This window comes from Dendropsophus ebraccatus, chromosome 14 (assembly GCF_027789765.1).
Source record: "Dendropsophus ebraccatus isolate aDenEbr1 chromosome 14, aDenEbr1.pat, whole genome shotgun sequence".
Lineage (NCBI taxonomy): Eukaryota > Metazoa > Chordata > Amphibia > Anura > Hylidae > Dendropsophus > Dendropsophus ebraccatus.
The window spans coordinates 72,085,356-72,107,634 of record NC_091467.1 but is presented as its reverse complement, the minus strand read 5'-3'; the positions used below and the strand labels follow the sequence as shown (position 1 = coordinate 72,107,634).

The 22,279-nt window shown below is 51.4% G+C and overlaps 2 protein-coding genes across 8 annotated transcripts in view; both read right to left on the bottom strand.

Annotated features, from left to right (window-relative positions):
* Positions 1-462: 462 nt before the first annotated feature.
* On the bottom strand, positions 463-16,330 carry COG1 (component of oligomeric golgi complex 1). Its single transcript, XM_069953434.1, has 14 exons — positions 15,964-16,330; positions 12,893-13,125; positions 12,519-12,700; positions 12,046-12,216; positions 9,230-9,386; positions 8,629-8,839; positions 7,083-7,862; positions 6,412-6,558; positions 6,011-6,172; positions 5,686-5,810; positions 5,491-5,599; positions 5,278-5,387; positions 3,836-3,911; positions 463-1,575 (listed from the first exon to the last, which is right to left on the bottom strand). The coding sequence occupies exons 1-14, from the start codon at positions 16,264-16,266 to the stop codon at positions 1,438-1,440; spliced, it is 2,904 nt and encodes a 967-aa protein (XP_069809535.1). The 5' UTR covers positions 16,267-16,330; the 3' UTR covers positions 463-1,437.
* A 2,556-nt stretch (positions 16,331-18,886) lies between these two features.
* LOC138772461 (RING finger protein 17-like) overlaps positions 18,887-22,279 on the bottom strand; it is a 53,933-nt gene continuing 50,540 nt past the window's right edge. For all 7 annotated transcript variants that reach the window (XM_069952860.1, XM_069952863.1, XM_069952859.1 and 4 more), the window contains 5 exons: positions 21,186-21,324; positions 20,842-20,977; positions 20,573-20,762; positions 19,187-19,287; positions 18,887-19,046 (listed from right to left, as the gene is read on the bottom strand). In XM_069952860.1, the coding sequence (XP_069808961.1) occupies positions 19,189-19,287; positions 20,573-20,762; positions 20,842-20,977; positions 21,186-21,324 (564 nt within the window). In that variant the 3' untranslated portion in view covers positions 18,887-19,046; positions 19,187-19,188. The remainder of the gene's footprint in view (positions 19,047-19,186; positions 19,288-20,572; positions 20,763-20,841; positions 20,978-21,185; positions 21,325-22,279) is intronic.

Below are 22,279 nucleotides of genomic sequence, written 5' to 3'. Positions count from 1 at the left end.
TTTATTGTGTCTGAGTTGTTCCTCCTCACTGGAGACAATGCAGCTGGAGCATCACGTCTGAAGTTAGATGCTGTCCAGGGGATCCAGAAAAACGTGAATACAGCCAAAGAGCAGGGGTAGGAAACCTTGCCAAACTACAACTCACATATTGCCTAGACACCCAAAACTAAAGCTTTGGCTGTCCAAACATGATGGGAGTTGTAGTTTGCCAACAGTTGAGGAGCCTAGGTTCCCTATCCGTGCCATAGACAGTATCCACCAGGACTGCATCCAACTTCTTCAGCCACTGAATGATTGGATTTGATGCTCCAGTTGCACTCGTCTCTTCTCAGCTATACCTAATTATTTTTATTTTTTTTATAATATATGCTTGTTTGTTGTGGGGCCAATTGCAGTAAAGTCTACTGTAGGAGCCTCCTAACACAAAGTGCTGCAATATAGTGAGAAAAACAAGATCACAAGTACAGTACAAATAGTTCATCTTTATTGTACAACAAACTGCCTGAACAGTCAGATGCGTATAGTAAAGGTTCATAGGTCAGGAAACAAATGATAACTCTCAGCTGAGATGTGAGGGATATGGTAATAAATATATACAAAAGAAATAGAAGAAAATAATTCATTATATACATAAAATCTGTACCAAATGTTAAAGGGGGTGTCCAGGATTACAGCAGGGTTTTTTTGGGGAGGAAATAGCGCCACCCTCAAATCAGGTTGTGTGGGGTATTACAACTCAACTTCAGTCACAGTGCAACTGAGCTGCAATACCGCACACAACCTGAGGACATGAGAGGCGCTGTTTCAGTGCATGGAAGGTGTAAAGCCCCTATGTAACCCAAGGTAACAGATACAGTAATGGTGGCGGCTCATACCAGCCTGACACAGAAATCCATAACCATCATAGAAGTAAGGCTGGCGGCTCCTCCATCTGTGATCTCTAGTGTAATTTTCCACCACAAATCAGCAATTCATGGTACTGGTATATATATATTTTTTTATTTATGACGTTTTAAAAACTTAGATTTTTTTCTATTTTAGGGGATTTAAAAAAAAAAATTCAATTCATATTCTTTTAGTTCACCTCGGGGACCATACTATGCAATGCCGTGTATATGTATTTCAGTAAACTGTCAGATCGGTGATCTATTAGTACTGCCTGCCTATAGCCATGATGTGATGGCAGACCAGGCCAAACATTTACTATCCCTGGGGTAGATGTCACCATTGACAGCAACATCTACATCAGGGGTAGGGCGCTGTGGAAAACTACAACTCGCATCATGCCTGGACAGCCAAAGCTTTAGCATTGACTGTCCAGGCATGATGGGAGTTGTAGTTTTGCCACAGCTGGAGAGCCAAGCTTCCCTACCCCTGATGTAGAAGATTCAGTTATTGCCGACGGGCACCAGTAAGACGTACACAGTGAGTGGGGTGTCACTTAGTCATGCTGGAGAGCCAGCCCAGCTTGAAGAGGGAGGAGGCCTGAGTGTCTTCATCTTGCGTTGCGAGTTGTCTGAACAAGGAGCCCGGTCTGAAGGCGTCGTCTTCCACTTGCGGGATGGTCAGCGGCATCTGCACAGATTACAAAAATAGCCATATGTTTTCTGGGTCGAAACGTATAAGATGGAGAGTGTTTGCTGAGAGCGACCAATCAGATGGATTTTTTTTCTTAAAGGAACTTATGAGAAGCAAAAGCTAGGATCTGATTGGCCGCTCTGGACACCAATTCTCCCCCGATAGGCACACACTGCAAACTCTCATGCGACTGTGTAAGATCTGGAGCCGTGACTCCTTTATACCGGGGATTTATAGAGTAGCAGGTGACATCACTTACTGAGGTGGAAAAACTATCGGTGATTTAAGGGGATTATCCAGGAAAAGAAAAACATGGCCACTTTCTACTAAAAACAGTGCCACACCTGACCTCAGGCTGGGTGTGGTACTGCAGCTCAGACCCATAAACCTCAATACCAGAAAGGAATGTCTCTGTATATGGAAACAAAGCAGCCAGGTTTCTTATGATCCTGGAGATCCCCTTTAACTAGATCAATGATCTGTATTCTATAGTCTCTAGTCCAGGGATGGGGAACCTTTGGCCCTCCAGCTGTTGCAAAACTACAATTTCCATCATGCCTGGACAGCCAGAGACGAAGGTTCCCCATTCCTGGACTAGTAAATTGAAGTACAGGTTTAAAGTGGCAATGGATTCACCAACATGTACAGAATAGTGAGTGCAGCTCTGGAGTATAATACTGGATGTAACTCAGGATCAGTATTAATGTTTTATGTACATTATATCTGTGTGTTGTTCCCGTCTTTGCCGCTTGGTCTCAGTGATGGCTGCTGCGGCTTTGTCTAGTTCCCGGCTCTCCCCCTCCCGTTTATCCAGAAACATTTACGCTGCACTGAAATAAATCCGATTCACTGCAAGACACATCAAAAGCAAAAGCATTCAGCGGCTTACGTCTCCGGCTCCCCCACCGGGCGGCGGGCGCTTCTAGAGCAGGATATGGCTCGCTAACAGCTAGAAGTCAATTTACAGGAATTAAAAACACGACTGCGACATGAAAATCGGCAATAGCGGTAACGGATCGTATGCATCGCCTGACTACTCCCGGGGAGACGAACGACTAACACGGCAATAAAGAGCGGCATAAACATGGTATATATGTATACAGGCAATTACCTGACAGTAATCATCTGCAACCTGCTAAAAAAAACTACAACTCCCAGCATGCCCTAACTAGGTCATCACCTTGCTATGGCTGGAGAGCTGCAGATTAGAGAGTAAAGGGGATGTGCACGCTTTACTGTCTAATGCAGCCGCAGCTCCTGCACCAACTGGGTCACATGACCTGATCACAGGATCTACTTGGCCCCTTAGATCTCTAGTAGGACTAATGGATTAGCATAGAGGGGCTATATCAGTACCTTGTCTACTGGTTTTGTCTGGTACCACAGAAAGCCTATGCAATACCAGGCAAAGCCCACAGACAAGAGGGGGCGATACTGCTGAGAAGGAAAAACTATACTCCGCTCTTGCTTCTGTAGCTTTGCTGATATTGCTGCCTATTCCTATCCAAATGGAAGGGACCGAGCTACAATACCAGACAAGCACCACACAGAAGGAAAGTGCTATTTCTTAAGATTTTTATATTATATATTCTGCTTAAAGGGGTACTCCAGCAAAAAAAAAAAATTAAAATCAGCCGGTGTCTGAAAGTTATATAGATACTTTTACTTTTGTTTTAAAAAAAATCTCCTAGTACTTATCAGCTGCCGTATGTCCTGCAGGAAGTGGTGTATTCTTTCCAGTGTGACAGTGCTCTCTGCTGCCACCTCTGTCCATGTCAGGAACTGTCCAGAGCAGGAGAGGTTTTCTATTTGGATTCGCTGCTGTGTCACATTGGAGAGAATATACCACTTCCTGCAGGACATGCAGCAGCTGATAAGTACTGGATTTTTAAAATAGAAATCAATTACAAATCTGTATAACTTCCTAAAACTTTCTTTTTTGTTGGAGTACCCCTTTAAGGGGGTGTGCATTAGAACAAAAACCCAGAACCAGCTCTCTTCCCTTCCTCACATCTCGCTCTCTGCAGTGCTTCTGAGTGGGGTCCTTATATGACATATTGTCTAGAGACCCCTAAGTCCTGCGGAGACTGGAACTATAGGAGTCTGGGGATGGCAGGGGAGCGAGGAATCCCTGAGCACAATGTGTACCTGATAATCTGATAATCAGTCTGGACGACGCCTTAAAGTTTTCACTGATCAATGAGAGAATTCTGGCTGAATCAGTACTGGAGTTCAGCTGTTCGTGGCCGTCACTCACCTGCATTTTCACGTCCTCCACAGTCCGGCTCTGTGACTTTCTGGAGCTTGACATACTGAGAGGAAGCAGCCCGAACCTGGAAGAGGATGAAACCACATTGTCAGGAGAATATGGCGCCTGCTGGATCAGGGTCAGAGGTTACAGCATTAGGTTTACATGAGCAGATCGATAAGCTGAACAATTACGGCCAAAACCAACGACTGATAGGAAAAGAGCGCTGGGACTAAATATACTGTGTGAGGGAGCGCAACGGCAGCCATGACAGCACGGACACAGCCCGCTCCTGGTTATGTTAGTTTGTTTCAGAGACAGTACCAGGAGAAGAGCTCAGCTAAGTGCTTCATTCCCCGACTGTGATCTCTGTCTGTAGGAGAAGAGCTCAGTAGCCTGTCCCTGCAGAGAGGGAGAAGCACTCAGCCAAACACTTCTCCCGACTAGGTTACCATGGTTAGGAGTCTAAACACTCAGAATACGACTGAACAGTTTTTCACATATACCATGTACACTCAGGAGAGGGCCGCTGCCAGTCAGCCAGCATAACCATATACCATGTACACTCGGGAGGGCCGCTGCCAGTCAGCCAACATAACCATATACCATGTACACTCAGGGGAGGGCCGCTGCCAGTCAGCCAGCATAACCATATACCATGTACACTCAGGAGAGGGCCGCTGCCAGTCAGCCAGCATAACCATATACCACGTACGCTCAGGGGAGGGCCGCTGCCAGTCAGCCAACATAACCATACACCACGTACGCTCAGGAGAGGGCCGCTGCCAGTCAGCCAGCATAACCATATACCATGTACACTCAGGAGAGGGCCGCTGCCAGTCAGCCAGAATAACCATATACCACGTACACTCAGGGGAGGGCCGCTGTCAGTCAGCCAGAATAACCATATACCACGTACACTCAGGGGAGGGCCGCTGCCAGTCAGCCAGCATAACCATATACCATGTACACTCGGGAGGGCCGCTGCCAGTCAGCCAACATAACCATATACCATGTACACTCAGGGGAGGGCCGCTGCCAGTCAGCCAGAATAACCATATACCACGTACACTCAGGGGAGGGCCGCTGCCAGTCAGCTCTAGTGGTGGCTAGTGTTGAGTGCACCTGTCAAAACATTCAGAACCTGCAGACTCAGTAATTCCCTCCGGCTGCAGAAATTGGATGTCACCCTACAGAGTCCTGTAAAACATGGAGAAAGCCTATGGCTGTATTGATATTTTCCTGGTAGCCCTAGGGTGGCATCTAACTTCTGCAGCCGGAGGGAATGAAACACTCGACAGCACTGGTGGATCGTGTAATGAGAAGAAAGCGAGCAGGTGCAGCACCCCGATCCCGGACATCTGCATCATATAACGTGTGCGGCCGGCAGCTTATCCCAGCTACAGGTGATGAGGGACAGCCAGGATCCATACACTCGAATGGCAGAATACCGTATCTGGCTGGAAGCCAATGGCAGGACGTTGTGGGTCTCCTGGACCCCCAGGGTGGAGCTTCTGCTGGAGAACTGGTGCTCAGTCCCTGTGAGTAACCCGAACAGAACCTGCAAGAAGGAGGATCTGGGGGTCAGTACTCTATATACATCCCACCATTCATCTAGGACCACCTGATTCTCCACAGCCCCCCTCCCCCTCATCAGCACTTACTGACGTCCTCTGCGCCAGACGGTTCAAGTTAACATTCAAGTGCGGCGTGAAGACGTCCAGATCGAATGGATCGATGCAGCTCTCCAGCTGATCCGCCACCTGCTGAATCCTGGAACAAGACAGCGGGTCAGGGATGATCATCAGAGATGCGGTGGGAGGACCCTGAGGATCCTATGACAACACTCCCTGTCATACCTGGAGTCTGGCTTGCTTTTACCGCTTCTGCCATCTTCTGCACGGGAGGTGAGGACCAGACACAGGTAACGGAGGTCAAAGAGCAGCTGCAGCGCCCTCGACTGGGTGATGGAAGTCGCAGATTTCTGAAAAACATAAATAAAAAAACAATTTTATATATATATGACATTTCAATACACGGCTGATGGCTCAGACACTTCTAGGTATATAAGCATGAATAATGCCATAGATATTGCATAGAGAGAAGGGGCACAGGACCCCTGTTCTGTTAATGGGTGGAATACCCCTTTAATGTGCGGGATAATGACGGTTCTGCCGCTGATACCTTTCCGGCAGCTTCCTGGCACAGCTTCTCATACGCAGCGAGCACTTCATCCAGGCAGCTCCTCAGCAGCGTCTGCAGGGTCACTTTGGGTAAGGCGTGACCTCCAACATGGTTGACCGCCTGGCACAGGTTGAACAGAAGGGACTGGACGTACCAGGAACACTGCAGATGGTAACACAGAGAGAGGATATGAAGATGTGCTGCAGAGCAGCGCTCCCCCACCTGTGCCTCTACCACCACTGCAAAACTACAATGCTTCAGCTGGCAGGGCACCATGGGAGTTGTTCTGCAATGGTGGCAGCACCGTAGGTTGGGGTACACTGCAGTAAAGGATTAGGGATGGCTTGTGACAGCCTCACGACCATGGCACATCCAGACACACCTGGCTGCAGAGGACCCACCTGTCCAGGGAGTCGGATCTTCGATGTGACGCTGCTTCCTGCCTCAGTCTCCTCCTGAATTTCTATTTCATCCCACTGGGTGGCAGTAGCGAGCGCCAATCCCGCTGTGTTCTGCTGCAGGGTATTGGTGAAGGCACGTACCAGGTGCTGGGGGGGGGAATACAATGTTACTTAAAGGGGTACTCCGACAAAGAAAATCTTTTTCTTTCAAATCAACTGGTTTCAGAAAGTTCTATAGATTTGTAATTTAAAATCTTCAGTCTTCCAGTATTTATCAGCTGCTGTATGTCTTCCAGGAAGTGGTGTATTCTTTCCAGTCTGACACAGTGCTCTCTGCTGCCACCTCTGTCCATGTCAGGAACTGTCCAGAGCAGGAAAGGTTTTCTATGGGGATTTGCTGCTGCTCTGGACAGTTCCTGACATGGACAGAGGTGGCAGGAGAGAGCACTGTGTCAGACTGGAGAGAATACACAACTTCCTGCAGGACATACAGCAGCTGATAAGTACTGCAAGACTGGAGCTTTTTAAATAGAAGTAATTTACAAATCTATATAACTTTTTGAAACCAGTTGATTTGAAAGAGAAAAAAATCCCTGGAGTTCCCCTTTAAGGAAAAGGAAACCCTACAAACTAGAGCAGTACGGCCTCCCACCACAGGAGGCGACACTCACTGTGACCACGGCGGAGCTCCAGATGGTGTAGGCCTCCAGGGACTGCTTTACCAGCTTGTCTTTTAGTTCTTGCCACTTGCAGGTGACTTGCGGCTTGTCGGCCATCCTCCCTTTCCCGGGTTTCTTCCCAGTCTTAGTCTCTCGTATTGTCTGTTCGGTGCCTCCGGACTTTCCCAGGATGCACTGCTTCAGGTGAGGGCAGAGTTCGCTCAGTGACTGGCACAGCCTCGCCAGGAACAGCACCTTAGCCAGAGTACAGCTGTGATGGTCGCCAAGCTTGGCATCCGCCGCCGTTCTGAGCTGTGCCGCCACCGAGTCCTGGATGTGCCGCATACACGCCAGACAATGGTGGCACAACATCTCCTGCACCGTGCTGGCGTCACCGTACCGGTCAAAAGCGGAAGGCCCGCCCCCGGCTGTAGGGGGGTCACCCGGCTGGTCTGCGGACGTCGCCTCCCTCGGCAGGTAGGAGAACAGATCCTCTAGTTTCACCTTCAGTTTGGAGTCCAATGCGTGGCAGAAGCTCTGGGTGCACGGGGTGACCGCCTGGGCCTTCAGAGATAGGCCGCTCCGCCGCTGGGGGCCACGGTTTGCCACGCTGATCCAGGCGGCGTCGGCCGGGAGGTCACTCTGGCCCTCAGACCACAGGTAGGAGCAGATGTTACTCTCATACTGGACGTGTTTCAGGGTGTCGGGACTCCTCTCCAGGTCCTGCAGCGTGGACAGAAGGAGCTGCACCGAGTCACCGGATATGGAGTCAAGGCCGTCCTTCACCAGGGTCTGCGGCAAGAGGTCAGAGGTCAGATCAGTGGGAGCGGCTGCAGAGTCCTGGACACGACTAATGGAGATACCGCTATACAGGACACGACTAATGGTGATACCGCTATACAGGACACGACTAATGGAGATACCGCTATACAGGACACGACTAATGGAGACACCACTGCAGGACACGACTAATGGAGATACCGCTATACAGGACACGACTAATGGTGATACCGCTATATAGGACACGACTAATGGTGATACTGCTATATAGGACACGACTAATGGTGATACTGCTATATAGGACACGACTAATGGTGATACTGCTATACAGGACACGACTAATGGAGATACCGCTATACAGGACACGACTAATGGTGATACCGCTATATAGGACACGACTAATGGTGATACTGCTATATAGGACACGACTAATGGTGATACTGCTATATAGGACACGACTAATGGAGACACCGCTATACAGGACACGACTAATGCTGATACCGCTATACAGGACACGACTAATGCTGATACCGCTATACAGGACACCACTAATGGAGATACCGCTATACAGGACACGACTAATGGCGATACAGGACACGACTAATGGAGATACCGCTATACAGGACATGACTAATGCTGATACCGCTATACAGGACATGACTAATGCAGACACAACTGCAGGACGCAACTAATGGAGATACCACAAGCATGTGCTGCATACATACGCTGCCTCTTGTGGCCAGAAGAAGCATGGGGGGGGGGGGGGGGGGGGACTAACCTGGAGTCGGTCCAGGAACAGCTGCTGCATCATGTCCTCCCAGAAGCGGATGGGCCGGTCCAGTAGTCGCTGACAGACCTTCTCCCAGTTGTGGCTCATGGAGTCGCTGGTCAGCAGCTCCCACACGGCGTCCCGGATCCCGGCCAGGCCCTTCAGCGTCTTCACGTAGATGAGCAGAGAGGAGATCCCCGACTTTATATCTTCATTACACCTGAAGGAAACAGCAATGGCGGCTCCATCTCTAAGACTTACATGGCGGCCATCAACCTGGGACCAAGAGTGTGGGGAACCTATCGATCTCCCCCACTATCTGGGAGTGGGACCCACCAGAAGGGACTGGACAATTCTTAGAAGGGTCCCTGTCACTTTAAAAAACTTTTAACAGGTCATGATGCTAAGTTTTGATTGGACAGGGGTCCGGCTGTACAGACCCTGATGAGCTGGGAGAAGCGCTCACCTGTGCACTTCTCTCTTGGTGATCTGGGGAAGGATTGGGGGGATCTGAACATCCAGACCCCGACTGACCAAAACTTCTCACATCAGAAGTTTAGTAAAGTGAGGGACCCTTTAAGAGAAGACCCTCTAGGAGCCGGGCTCTTACAGGTTAATCCACTGCTGCAGAGTTTCCCGCAGATAATCCTGGTTTATGGGACGAGCCAAAGTGCGCAGGGAGGGCTGGAAATCCACAACGGAGGGCGGAAGGTGCCGGAACCAGCTGAGCGACTCCATCTCCTCTCTCAGGACTTTAATGCCTTTCCCTGCAGCAGAAAATACACCATTACTAGGGGAGGGGGACTCCAACCCTGCACCATTACTAGGGGAGGGGGACTCCAACCCTGCACCATTACTAGGGGAGGGGGACTCCAACCCTGCACCATTACTAGGGGAGGGGGACTCCAACCCTGCACCATTACTAGGGGAGGGGGACTCCAACCCTGCACCATTACTAGGGGAGGGGGACTCCAACCCTGCACCATTACTGGGGGAGGGGGACTCCAACCCTGCACCATTACTAGGGGAGGGGGACTCCAACCCTGCACCATTACTAGGGGAGGGGGACTCCAACCCTGCACCATTACTGGGGGGACTCCAACCCTGCACCATTACTGGGGGGACTCCAACCCTGCACCATTACTGGGGGGACTCCAACCCTGCACCATTACTGGGGGGACTCCAACCCTACACCATTACTGGGGGGACTCCAACCCTACACCATTACTGGGGGGACTCCAACCCTACACCATTACTGGGGGGACTCCAACCCTACACCATTACTGGGGGGACTCCAACCCTACACCATTACTGGGGGGACTCCAACCCTACACCATTACTGGGGGGACTCCAACCCTACACCATTACTGGGGGGACTCCAACCCTACACCATTACTAGGGGAGGGGGACTCCAACCCTGCACCATTACTAGGGGAGGGGGACTCCAACCCTGCACCATTACTAGGGGAGGGGGACTCCAACCCTGCACCATTACTAGGGGAGGGGGACTCCAACCCTGCACCATTACTAGGGGAGGGGGACTCCAACCCTGCACCATTACTAGGGGAGGGGGACTCCAACCCTGCACCATTACTAGGGGAGGGGGACTCCAACCCTGCACCATTACTAGGGGAGGGGGACTCCAACCCTGCACCATTACTAGGGGAGGGGGACTCCAACCCTGCACCATTACTAGGGGAGGGGGACTCCAACCCTGCACCATTACTAGGGGAGGGGGACTCCAACCCTGCACCATTACTAGGGGAGGGGGACTCCAACCCTGCACCATTACTAGGGGAGGGGGACTCCAACCCTGCACCATTACTAGGGGAGGGGGACTCCAACCCTGCACCATTACTAGGGGAGGGGGACTCCAACCCTGCACCATTACTAGGGGAGGGGGACTCCAACCCTGCACCATTACTAGGGGAGGGGGACTCCAACCCTGCACCATTACTAGGGGAGGGGGACTCCAACCCTGCACCATTACTAGGGGAGGGGGACTCCAACCCTGCACCATTACTAGGGGAGGGGGACTCCAACCCTGCACCATTACTAGGGGAGGGGGACTCCAACCCTGCACCATTACTAGGGGAGGGGGACTCCAACCCTGCACCATTACTAGGGGAGGGGGACTCCAACCCTGCACCATTACTAGGGGAGGGGGACTCCAACCCTGCACCATTACTAGGGGAGGGGGACTCCAACCCTGCACCATTACTAGGGGAGGGGGACTCCAACCCTGCACCATTACTAGGGGAGGGGGACTCCAACCCTGCACCATTACTAGGGGAGGGGGACTCCAACCCTGCACCATTACTAGGGGAGGGGGACTCCAACCCTGCACCATTACTAGGGGAGGGGGACTCCAACCCTGCACCATTACTAGGGGAGGGGGACTCCAACCCTGCACCATTACTAGGGGAGGGGGACTCCAACCCTGCACCATTACTAGGGGAGGGGGACTCCAACCCTGCACCATTACTAGGGGAGGGGGACTCCAACCCTGCACCATTACTAGGGGAGGGGGACTCCAACCCTGCACCATTACTAGGGGAGGGGGACTCCAACCCTGCACCATTACTAGGGGAGGGGGACTCCAACCCTGCACCATTACTAGGGGAGGGGGACTCCAACCCTGCACCATTACTAGGGGAGGGGGACTCCAACCCTGCACCATTACTAGGGGAGGGGGACTCCAACCCTACACCATTACTAGGGGGACTCCAACCCTACACTATTACTGGGGAGGGGGACTCCAACCCTACACCATTACTGGGGGGCTCCAACCCTGCACCATTACTGGGGAGGGGGACTCCAACCCTGCACCATTACTGGGGAGGGGGTCTCCAACCCTGCACCATTACTGGGGAGGGGGACTCCAACCCTACACCATTACTGGGGAGGGGGACTCCAACCCTACACCATTACTGGGGAGGGGGACTCCAACCCTACACCATTACTGGGGAGGGGGACTCCAACCCTACACCATTACTGGGGAGGGGGACTCCAACCCTGCACCATTACTGGGGAGGGGGACTCCAACCCTACACCATTACTGGGGAGGGGGACTCCAACCCTACACCATTACTGGGGAGGGGGACTCCAACCCTGCACCATTACTAGGGGAGGGGGACTCCAACCCTGCACCATTACTAGGGGAGGGGGACTCCAACCCTGCACCATTACTAGGGGAGGGGGACTCCAACCCTGCACCATTACTGGGGGGACTCCAACCCTGCACCATTACTGGGGGGACTCCAACCCTACACCATTACTGGGGAGGGGGACTCCAACCCTACACCATTACTGGGGAGGGGGACTCCAACCCTACACCATTACTGGGGGAGGGGGACTCCAACCCTACACCATTACTGGGGAGGGGCAGCGGGCACAGTACACACATATAAGATATAAGGGTCTTACCCGCGGCCTGCTGGGCGGTCACCGTCTCTAACATAGAGAATAAGAGGCCGCAGCTGAGGGCGGGGTCGGGGGGCACATCGTCCGGCTGCGTATAGAAGAGGGCATGAGCCTGGTACAGGGTGTTCACCAGCAGCTCCACCAGGGAACACACCTGCGACTTGATGCTGGAGCCTGGAGGACGAGAAGTGATCAGGTGATCAGCGCAGCATCCCAGGACCTGCAACCCGTCCGGCTTACCTGCTCACCCACATAATCTAATGGGAGACACAGCAGCACAGAGCATGTCAGGACGCACTTGTTCCACTGGTCAAAACCTTGGACGTGTTTCTTCATCCGCACATGATCCCCCCCCCGACATACAGGTCTGTCCTTCATTAGAGAAGCGGACAAGTCCCATCAGATCAGCACCCGCCTCTCCTGAAATACTCTGTGCTGCTGAGCAGTTCCCAGCATCTCTGGGGAGAGTCACTCACCGTGATGCGGTTGGTTGAGCAGCTGCTGGATCCCGGCCTTTCTTGCGAGCAGGAAGTCGGCCAGCGCCTGCCGGGGGGAGCTGTCCTCCAGGAGCATGATGGAGCAGAGCGCCTCCGCCACCGACTGGTCCGAGGCCGAGGAGCAGCGCAGAAGGGCCTTACTCTCCTGCAGGATGGTGGAGCTGTATACAGGATACAGAGACATCAACATCAGAACAGCGCCACCCCTGTCCACAGGCTGGAGGTGGTACTGCGGCTCAGCCCCATTCACTGCCATGGAGCCGCAATACCAGAGTGTGACTGAAGGTATGAATATAGCGCGAGTCATGTGACCCCATATATAACACACTGGAGTATGGCGGCACGGCTCTTACCGGAAGGTGCCGGCGGCTGCCACCTGGCGGATGAGGATGGGGAAGCGGGCCAGGACGGGGCTGTAGCGGGAGGAGGAGGAGTCGAGCTGCAGCAGGGAGTGCAGGTGGCAGCACAGCAGGTAGAGCTGCGTGGCCCGAAGATACTGACACGACTCCATGGCGCTCCACATCTTCTCCGGGATTTCCAACAGCAGCTTAATCTGAGCAGCCGAGCTGTAGAACTTCTCCTGGGACTGAGACAAAGACGACACGATGAGGGGGAGATGCGCGGCTCCCGGGGGCAACCAGAGCGCGGCTCCCGGGGGCAACCAGAGCGCGGCTCCCGGGGGCAACCAGAGCAACCAAAGTGCGGCTCCCGGGGGCAACCAGAGCGCGGCTCCCGCGGGCAACCAAAGCGCGGCTCCCGGGGGCAACCAGAGCAACCAAAGCGCGGCTCCCGGGGGCAACCAGAGCGCGGCTCCCGGGGGCAACCAGAGCGCGGCTCCCGGGGGCAACCAGAGCGCGGCTCCCGGGGGCAACAAGAGCAACCAGAGCGCGGCTCCCGGGGGCAACCAGAGCGCGGCTCCCGGGGGCAACCAGATCGCGGCTCCCGGGGGCAACCAGAGCGCGGCTCCCGGGGGCAAACAGAGCGCGGCTCCCGGGGGCAACCAGAGCGCGGCTCCCGGGGGCAACCAGAGCGCGGCTCCCGGGGGCAACCAGAGCGCGGCTCCCGGGGGCAACCAGAGCGCGGCTCCCGGGGGCAACCAGAGCGCGGCGGGGCTTGGTTGGTTGATACTGGAGGTTAGGACCCTCCAAGGATCGGGATGTAACAGAGCTGCCACCCCTCCCCAAGGATCAGTATGTAGCAGAGCAGACTATCCTCCCCCCAGCATCAGTATGTAGCAGAGCTGACTATCCTCCCCCAGGATCAGTATGTAGCAGAGCTGACTATCCTCCCCCAGGATCAGTATGTAGCAGAGCTGACTATCCTCCCCAGGATCAGAAAGTAGCAGAGCTGACTATCCTCCCCAGGATCAGTATGTAGCAGAGCTGACTATCCTCCCCCAGGATCGGTATGTAGCAGAGCTGACTATCCTCCCCCAGGATCGGTAAGTAGCAGAGCTGACTATCCTCCCCCAGGATCAGTAAGTAGCAGAGCTGACTATCCTCGCCCAGGATCGGTATGTAGCACAGCTGACTATCCTCCCCCAGGATCAGTATGTAGCAGAGCTGACTATCCTCCCCCAGGATCAGTATGTAGCAGAGCTGACTATCCTCCCCCAGGATCAGTATGTAGCAGAGCTGACTATCCTCCCCCAGGATCAGTATGTAGCAGAGCTGACTATCCTCCCCCAGGATCAGTATGTAGCAGAGCTGACTATCCTCCCCCAGTAATAGTGTGTAGCAGAGCTGACTATCCTCCCCCAGGATCAGTAAGTAGCAGAGCTGACTATCCTCCCCCAGGATCAGTATGTAGCAGAGCTGACTATCCTCCCCCCAGCATCAGTATGTAGCAGAGCTGACTATCCTCCCCCAGGATCAGTATGTAGCAGAGCTGACTATCCTCCCCCAGGATCAGTATGTAGCAGAGCTGACTATCCTCCCCAGGATCAGAAAGTAGCAGAGCTGACTATCCTCCCCCAGGATCAGTATGTAGCAGAGCTGACTATCCTCCCCCAGGATCAGTATGTAGCAGAGCTGACTATCCTCCCCCAGGATCAGTAAGTAGCAGAGCTGACTATCCTCCCCCAGGATCAGTAAGTAGCAGAGCTGACTATCCTTGCCCAGGATCGGTATGTAGCAGAGCTGACTATCCTCCCCCAGGATCAGTATGTAGCAGAGCTGACTATCCTCCCCCAGGATCAGTATGTAGCAGAGCTGACTATCCTCCCCCAGGATCAGTAAGAAGCAGAGCTGACTATCCTCCCCCAGGATCAGTAAGAAGCAGAGCTGACTATCCTCCCCCAGGATCGGTATGCAGCAGAGCTGACTATCCTCCCCAAGGATCAGTATGTAGCAGAGCTGACTATCCTCCCCCGGTCCCCAGGATCAGTATGTAGCAGAGCTGACTATCCTCCCCCGGTCCCCAGGATCAGTATGTAGCAGAGCTGACTATCCCCCCCCCCAGGATCAGTATGTAGCAGAGCTGACTATCCTCCTCCAGGATCAGTATGTCGCAGAGCTGACTATCCTCCCCCAGGATCAGTATGTAGCAGAGCTGACTATCCTCCCCCGGTCCCCAGGATCAGTATGTAGCAGGGCTGACTATCCTCCCCCAGGATCAGTATGTAGCAGGGCTGACTATCCTCCCCTAGGATCAGTATGTAGCAGGGCTGACTATCCTCCCCCAGGATCAATATGTAGCAGGGCTGACTATCCTCACCCAGGATCAATATGTAGCAGGGCTGACTATCCTCCCCCAGGATCAATATGTAGCAGGGCTGACTATCCTCCCCCAGGATCAATATGTAGCAGAGCTGACTATCCTCCCCCGGTCCCCAGGATCAGTATGTAGCAGAGCTGACTATCCTCCCCCAGGATCAGTATGTAGCAGAGCTGACTATCCTCCCCCGGTCCCCAGGAACAGTATGTAGCAGAGCTGACTATCCTCCCCCGGTCCCCAGGATCAGTATGTAGCAGAGCTGACTATCCTCCCCCAGGATCAGTATGTAGCAGAGCTGACTATCCTCCCCCAGGATCAGTATGTAGCAGAGCTGACTATCCTCCCCCGGTCCCCAGGATCAGTATGTAGCAGAGCTGACTATCCTCCCCCGATCCCCAGGATCAGTATGTAGCAGAGCTGACTATCCTCCCCCTGGATCAGTATGTAGCAGAGCTGACTATCCTCCCCCTGGATCAGTATGTAGCAGAGCTGACTATCCTCCCCCAGGATCAGTATGTAGCAGAGCTGACTATCCTCCCCCGGTCCCCAGGATCAGTATGTAGCAGAGCTGACTATCCTCCTCCAGGATCAGTATGTAGCAGAGCTGACTATCCTCCTCCAGGATCATTATGTAGCAGAGCTGACTATCCTCCCCTGGTCCCCAGGATCAGTATGTAGCAGAGCTGACTATCCTCCCCCGGGCAGTCACCTGTGCAGTACCGGCTCCCCGGGGCCCCACAGCCGGGCCGGTCTTGGCCTTAAGGGCCCCGCAGTATCGCTCCATGTCCCGCACCGCGTCCACCACCAGCCCCGCACTCTTCCGCATCTCTCCTATGGTGTCGGCCGCCTCGATCAGATCGCGGTACCGCTCCCCCACCATCTGCCGCAGCTCTTCCTTCTTCTGCTCGATCTCCGCCCGCACCTTCCTCTCCAGCCCGCGGATCTCCTCGGCGCTGTACGCCTCAAACAGGGCGCTGGGGTCCCGCACCTCACTCAGCTTCACCGCCGCCATGTTCCTGCCAGCGCAGCCAGGAAACCAGCTGTCACATCGCTCACACTACACCTCCCGACATGCCTTGCGAAACAAACAAACGATGTAGTCTAGAAGACGCGACAAAGGGCTGATGGGATTTGTAGTTTATCAGTAAGGTTAGAGGCCGTTACCCTTATTGTCATGTGATTGGTCACTAAGCGCTGAACTTCACTTCCCGTCATGCCTCACGGGCCAGCTGAATGATTTAGTGATGTAGGACTGACATGGACATGGCGGAACTTGTAGTTTTCACAAAAGTTAATATAGATTTAGGCCCTGTAGATAGGGAGCTTGGGTGTCATGTGACTACTAACAAGTCATGTGACTCATGTCAAACACACAGGAAGAATCACCCCAATATTTCATGTGGAACCTTTCACCTTGGTTTTAACTCAAGTTGATGTGTGAACTTCTTGTAATATAGAATATGATGTCCACCTTAAAGGGGTTATCCTGGAATACAATTTCCACCTTTAAGGGGTTATCCTAGAGAATATGATGTTCACCTTAAAGGGGTTATCCTAGAATATGATGTCCACCTTAAAGGGGTTATCCTAGAATATGATGTCCGCCTTAAAGGGGTTATCCTGGAATATGATGTCCGCTTTAAAGGGGTTATCGCGGAATATGATGTCCACCTTAAGTGCTTATCCTGGAATATGATGTCCACCTTAAAGGGGTTGTCCTAGAATATGATGTCCACCTTAAAGGGGTTATCCTAGAATATGATGTCCACCTTAAAGGGCTTATCCTGGAATATGATGTCCACCTTAAAGGGGTTATCCTGGAATATGATGTCCGCCTTAAGGAGGTTATCCTAGAATCATAGGTTGTGCACAATCCATAGAATAATGGATAACTAGCTGATCGCTGGGGTCTGACCACTGGAATCTGTCGCTGGCCGCACATTCATGGTGCACGCTATCCAAAGGGACGTTACCTTCGTTCCCATGATCACTCAGTGTAGAGGAGATACTTTTTGATTGTTCGATAACCTCTTTAAAGGTTTTTTTTTTTTTTAATCAACGGATGCCTTAGATTTGTAATTTACTTCTATTTAAAAAATCTCCAGTCTTCCAGTACTTATCAGCTGCTATATGTCCTGCAGAAAGTGGTGTATTCTCTCCAGTCTGACATAGTGCTCTCTGCTGCCACCACACTGTGTCCATGACAGGAACTGTCCAGAACAGCAGCAAATCCCCATAGAAAACCTCTCCTGCTCTGGACAGTTCCTGACATGGACAGAGGTGGCAGCAGAGAGCACTGTGTCAGACTGGAGAGACTACACCACTTCCTGCAGCACATACAGCAGCTGATAATTACTGGAAGGCTGGAGATTTTTTAATAAATTACAAATTACAAATCTCTGGCACTTTCTGACACCAGTTGATTTAAAAGATGTTTTTGTTTTTTTGTTTTTTTTATAAACAACCCCTTTAAGACAAGCAATATGGCTGCCATTCCGAGATCCCTGAATAGTAAGTCTTTCAAGTTGAGGGTATCGGGGGTGTAATTAGAAGAAGCTGGTGTGTTATTAAAGGGGTTGTCCAGCAAAAATCTTTTTCTTTCAAATCAACTGGTGTAAGAAAGTTATATAGATTTGTAATTTACTTCTATTAAAAAAATCTCAAGTCTTCCCATACTTATTAGCTGCTGTATGTCCTGCAGGAAGTGTTAATTTTATTTTCAGTCTGACACAGTGCTCTCTGCTGCCACCTCTGTCCATGTCAGGAACTGTCCAGAACAGGAGAGGTTTTCTATGGGGATTCATAGAAAACCGAGACAAGAGTTCCTGTCTTGGCCAGAGATTTAGGGTACATGTGAATAAGTCCTTATTCCTACCTCAGCAGGCTCCTTGGGGTTCACCTCCGGGTCCCCTGCTGAACGCTCCGTCCTGACAGTAACAACCCGCTCGGCCAATCAGTGGCAGACATGTGACTGTGCTGTGGCCAGTGATTGGCTGTGCGGGCTGTCACTTACAAGACAAGTCTCTTGATAACAAGGCTGTCTGCGGCCCTCCAGCTTGTGGTAATTGTCTTTGTGCCTGGACAGCCAAAGCTTTGGTGGAGCCCCCCTTTATCTCTCTGTCATGTTAGTATATGAGCTGTATTTTCCTCCCTGCTTTGGTGGAGCCCCCCTTTATCATGTTCCTTTATGAGCTACACTTTCCTCCCTGCTTTGGTGGAGCGCCCCTTTATCATTTTACTATATAAGCTGTAATTTCTGCCCTGCTTTGGTGGAGCCCCCCTTTATCATGTTACTATATAAGCTGTACTTTCCTCCCTACTTTGGTGGAGCCCCCCTTTATCTCTCTTTCATGTTAGTATATGAGATGTACTTTCCTCCCTGCGTTGGTGGAGCCCCCCTTTATCATGTTACTATATGAGCTATACTTTCCTCCCTGCGTTGGTGGAGCCCCCCTTTATCATGTTACTATATGAGCTGTACTTTCCTCCATGCGTTGGTGGAGCCCCCCTTTATCTCTCTTTCATGTTAGTGTATGGTTTGTATTTTCTTGTCCCATTCTTCCTACAATGACAGATGAGGCCGACCTCATACCTGGAGACACGGAGCAGAGACGTTGGCCGATGTGACTCACTTTAATCACCATCAACGGACAAAATATTAACAGGAAAAAAAACTAACAAACACATTGCCGGAGACAATAGCCTTGAATGCGGAGTGACTCCTCAAACATATGGGACACGCTAGGAAATTCTTTACAAACTAAGGAAACTTCTCAGATGAAGACTTGTTACCTGTAAGGAAGATAAAAAACATTTTGAGGCGGTTTTCTCTGGCTGACACAGTACAATGAACTTGGGCAGATCTCTCCCTCTCCATAGATAGAGCAGCCCCTTACACAGTCACCCAGAGGGGCAGCTTCCCATATACTCACAGTCACACCTCCTGTAACTCTGCCAGTCCTTCAGAAATCAGCGGGATGTGCAGTAGCTGCCAATTGTCATCATACAGGAATATAGTGTTGTCCGAGCCGGCCTAGGGAAGGAAGACGACATTCTTATTGTATCTTGTCCGATATTCTGTGCTGAACATTTTCTTACTATAACTCTAAACCCTCGTCACAGAGGGCGTCCCCATCACACAGACATCTCAGAAGTCCAGGTCTGGGTGTCTAGCTCCTCGGTGATTCCACTCACGGTGATGTAATAACAGCCTCTGCGCCGTTCCTATGTATTTGTATGTGACTCACCCCCTCTAGATGAGAAAAAGTGGCTGCAGGGGGTCCATTCTGTCTCACTCCTTTTTCTGCCCCCCTCCCATCAGAGACATGGATCACGTGTTCTCCGTCTCTGCTGTAGGCGAGTTTGTAGGTGCTAACCAGGCCCACCAACCAATCCTGAGCACTGATGTTACCGCTGTTACCCCAGCCCACTCCAGAGACCGAGGACAGCTGTTCCATGTCTGGGGCGGGAATGCTTTTTCCTGGGTTTATAGTCTCAGTATACACTCACGCCACCTTGGTGGAGATATCCCAGCTGATTCCCCCAGCCAGGCATGGTGGGCCCTGTGTGTCCCTGCATCAGTGCTGGATGCCGGTAGATGTAGTAACCCAGCCGGCACCACCTTAAACTACAGTAATGGCTTTACAAAACCTTCTAACCCATGAAAGGAGGCACAGAGGAGGGCAGGAGAGGTATGAGAATACTCCAAGGGCGGGGGAGCGGTCGGCGATTAAAACCAGGGGTCTTTGGAATGTATTATTTACAATGCAATAGGCGGAATACCCCTTTAAATAGAGTTGGCATAAGTGCTAGGCTGGGCGCTTCCCTCCCCATTGCTCTCATCTTTCCATCTGACTGCAGGAGACGCAGCAGGGGAATGAAGTGATCGGCCAAGCGCTTCTTCTACAACCAGACCACAACACAGAAAGTTCAAAACTTTTGTTACAACTTCAACTAAAGTTTTAAACCACAAGGTATACTGCAATCACTGTGGCAATTGACTTCTGAGGCGATTCTGGCCTTTGATATGCCACATGACCAACTTTCCATTGGAAAAACATTTCCCTTGTCCAATATGGCGGCCATGTTCCAGACACAGCCTAAAGGATAGGCCCCCTCACTCAATATTCACATACGTCATTTTCCTTTTTGGGGGTCCTGAGACTTCTGACCTTTAGTTTCATACCACCTGCCTGGGCACGATTATATATGTATACATAAAAATAAAATTACACCCCGGAATACCCCTTTAACCTGTCTCTTCTGTAGCCAGGACAGTAGTAAAATAGAAAAGACATTGGTGTGTGAAATGTTCTTACAAGGCTTGTGGCATAGAGAGTCCTTTCCTTCACCAAGTCCATCATCTTGTACAAGGCTTTCAGGCTCCACTCTGTGCAGTACACAACTCTGTTACTTTGGTGGTCCTCGGCAGGAGGCCTAAATCCGGCCAGTCTGACTCTGATAGCCTCTGTAGGATACTCGATAAGAGGAGGGGGAAGCTGAAATAAACTAGAGAGGAGAAAGGATGTGCAGTCACCATAACAGACCATCAGAATACTACAGGTAAGTATGCTATATATCTTCTCACCTGCTCGTCTCCAGCACTGCCGTATGTCCATGATCAACAAACTCCACCGCGCAGGTAATGGGGTCGTAACTTTTAATGGACTGTAGTCTCGCTCTATGCAACAAGCCGCCTCTGTAACCGGCAAGACACGGCATGGCTGTAAATAAGAGAACAGTCAGTATCTGTAACGTACTGAGTGTGCAGCATTTGTTTAGCGGAGTCCTGGAAAACATGGATACAGTCATACGCCATATCCACCAGCCACCGCTAATCAAATGTTGCATTATATGGTTTAAAAGTTGGCTTAACTCTAGTATGGGGGTCACGTGTATCCAGTAGACGGAAGGGGGGTGGGGGGTGATCACCTGTTCTAAAATCTTTCAAGGCCGTTAATTCAGTCTCTTTAGAGTTAACTTTCTCAAGGTGGTATTTCAAACTATTGCAGCCTCCATCGGCAGAGTCACTGGTCCCACATGAGCCATTTTTTTTAAGACGAATAAAGACCTGCAAAAAAAAAAAAAACATGGTGGGGGGGGGGAGGCATTCAGACTGACTAGTGCGGGATACTATAGGATACCCCCAGCTGTAGAATGCTGGGGTAATATTATATTATATGTATTATTATACATCGGTAATGCAACTTTTGAAGTGTCAGGACAGAACTTGCGTATGTGTCAGTACAGTGGCACAAAGACTTAAGTATTTCAGAGCTCATGGCTTCGTTAAGAATGATGATGTCGGGAGTTCTGACGTCCGGTCTGTAGCGTCTTGTCCGTAAATATGGACGGTGCACGGAACATGTGAATCTCCCCTTAAAGGGAAACTTTTTCTTTCAAATCAACTGGTTTCAGAAAGTCATACAAATTTGTACTTATCAGCTGTTGTATGTCCTGCAGGAAGTGGTGTATGCTCTCCAGTCTGAGTAGATAAGGTTTAGATGCAAGTGAGAATATTTATTTAGCCCACACTCCACCGGACCAGAACACTCCTACTGCTCACAGAGACCCCATTACCTGGGGAAGGTCCTGGTTAAGAAAGAAATGGCGTAACTCATTTTGGTCTCAATTTTCAGTCTCGGTATACTTTTCCTGGCTGGAGTAAAGACTATAATTGTCTACTTACACTGTAAATAAAGATTCTCACTTGCATCTGAATCTGGTGTGCCGTGGCTTATCTTCTCATATGTACCTGTTGGTTAAAGAACCAGCTGCCACACGAGCACCCACCCCAGTGGCAGAGGTATGCAACTCAGTATTGTATCCCTATTATTTCCAGTCTGACACAGTGCTCTCTGCTGCCACCTCTGTCCATGTCAGGAACTGTCCAGAGCAGGAGAGGTTTTCTATGGGGATTTGCTGCTGTTCTGGACATGGACAGAGGTGGCAGCAGAGAGCACAGTGTCAGACTGGAGAGAATACACAACTTCCTGCAGGACATACAGCAGCTGATAAGTACTGGA

Bases quoted from the DNA above. Each gene is read 5' to 3' on its own strand.
- COG1 (XM_069953434.1), bottom strand. From the start codon at position 16,266: ATGGCGGCGGTGAAGCTGAGTGAGGTGCGGGACCCCAGCGCCCTGTTT. The intron at 6,173-6,411 runs GTGGGTCCTCTG...TACCATCTGCAG, and splicing joins AGATCCGACTCCCTGGACAG to TGTTCCTGGTACGTCCAGTC. The intron at 3,912-5,277 runs GTATTCTGCCAT...ATCCTCTTCCAG, and splicing joins TTGGCTTCCAGCCAGATACG to GTTCGGGCTGCTTCCTCTCA.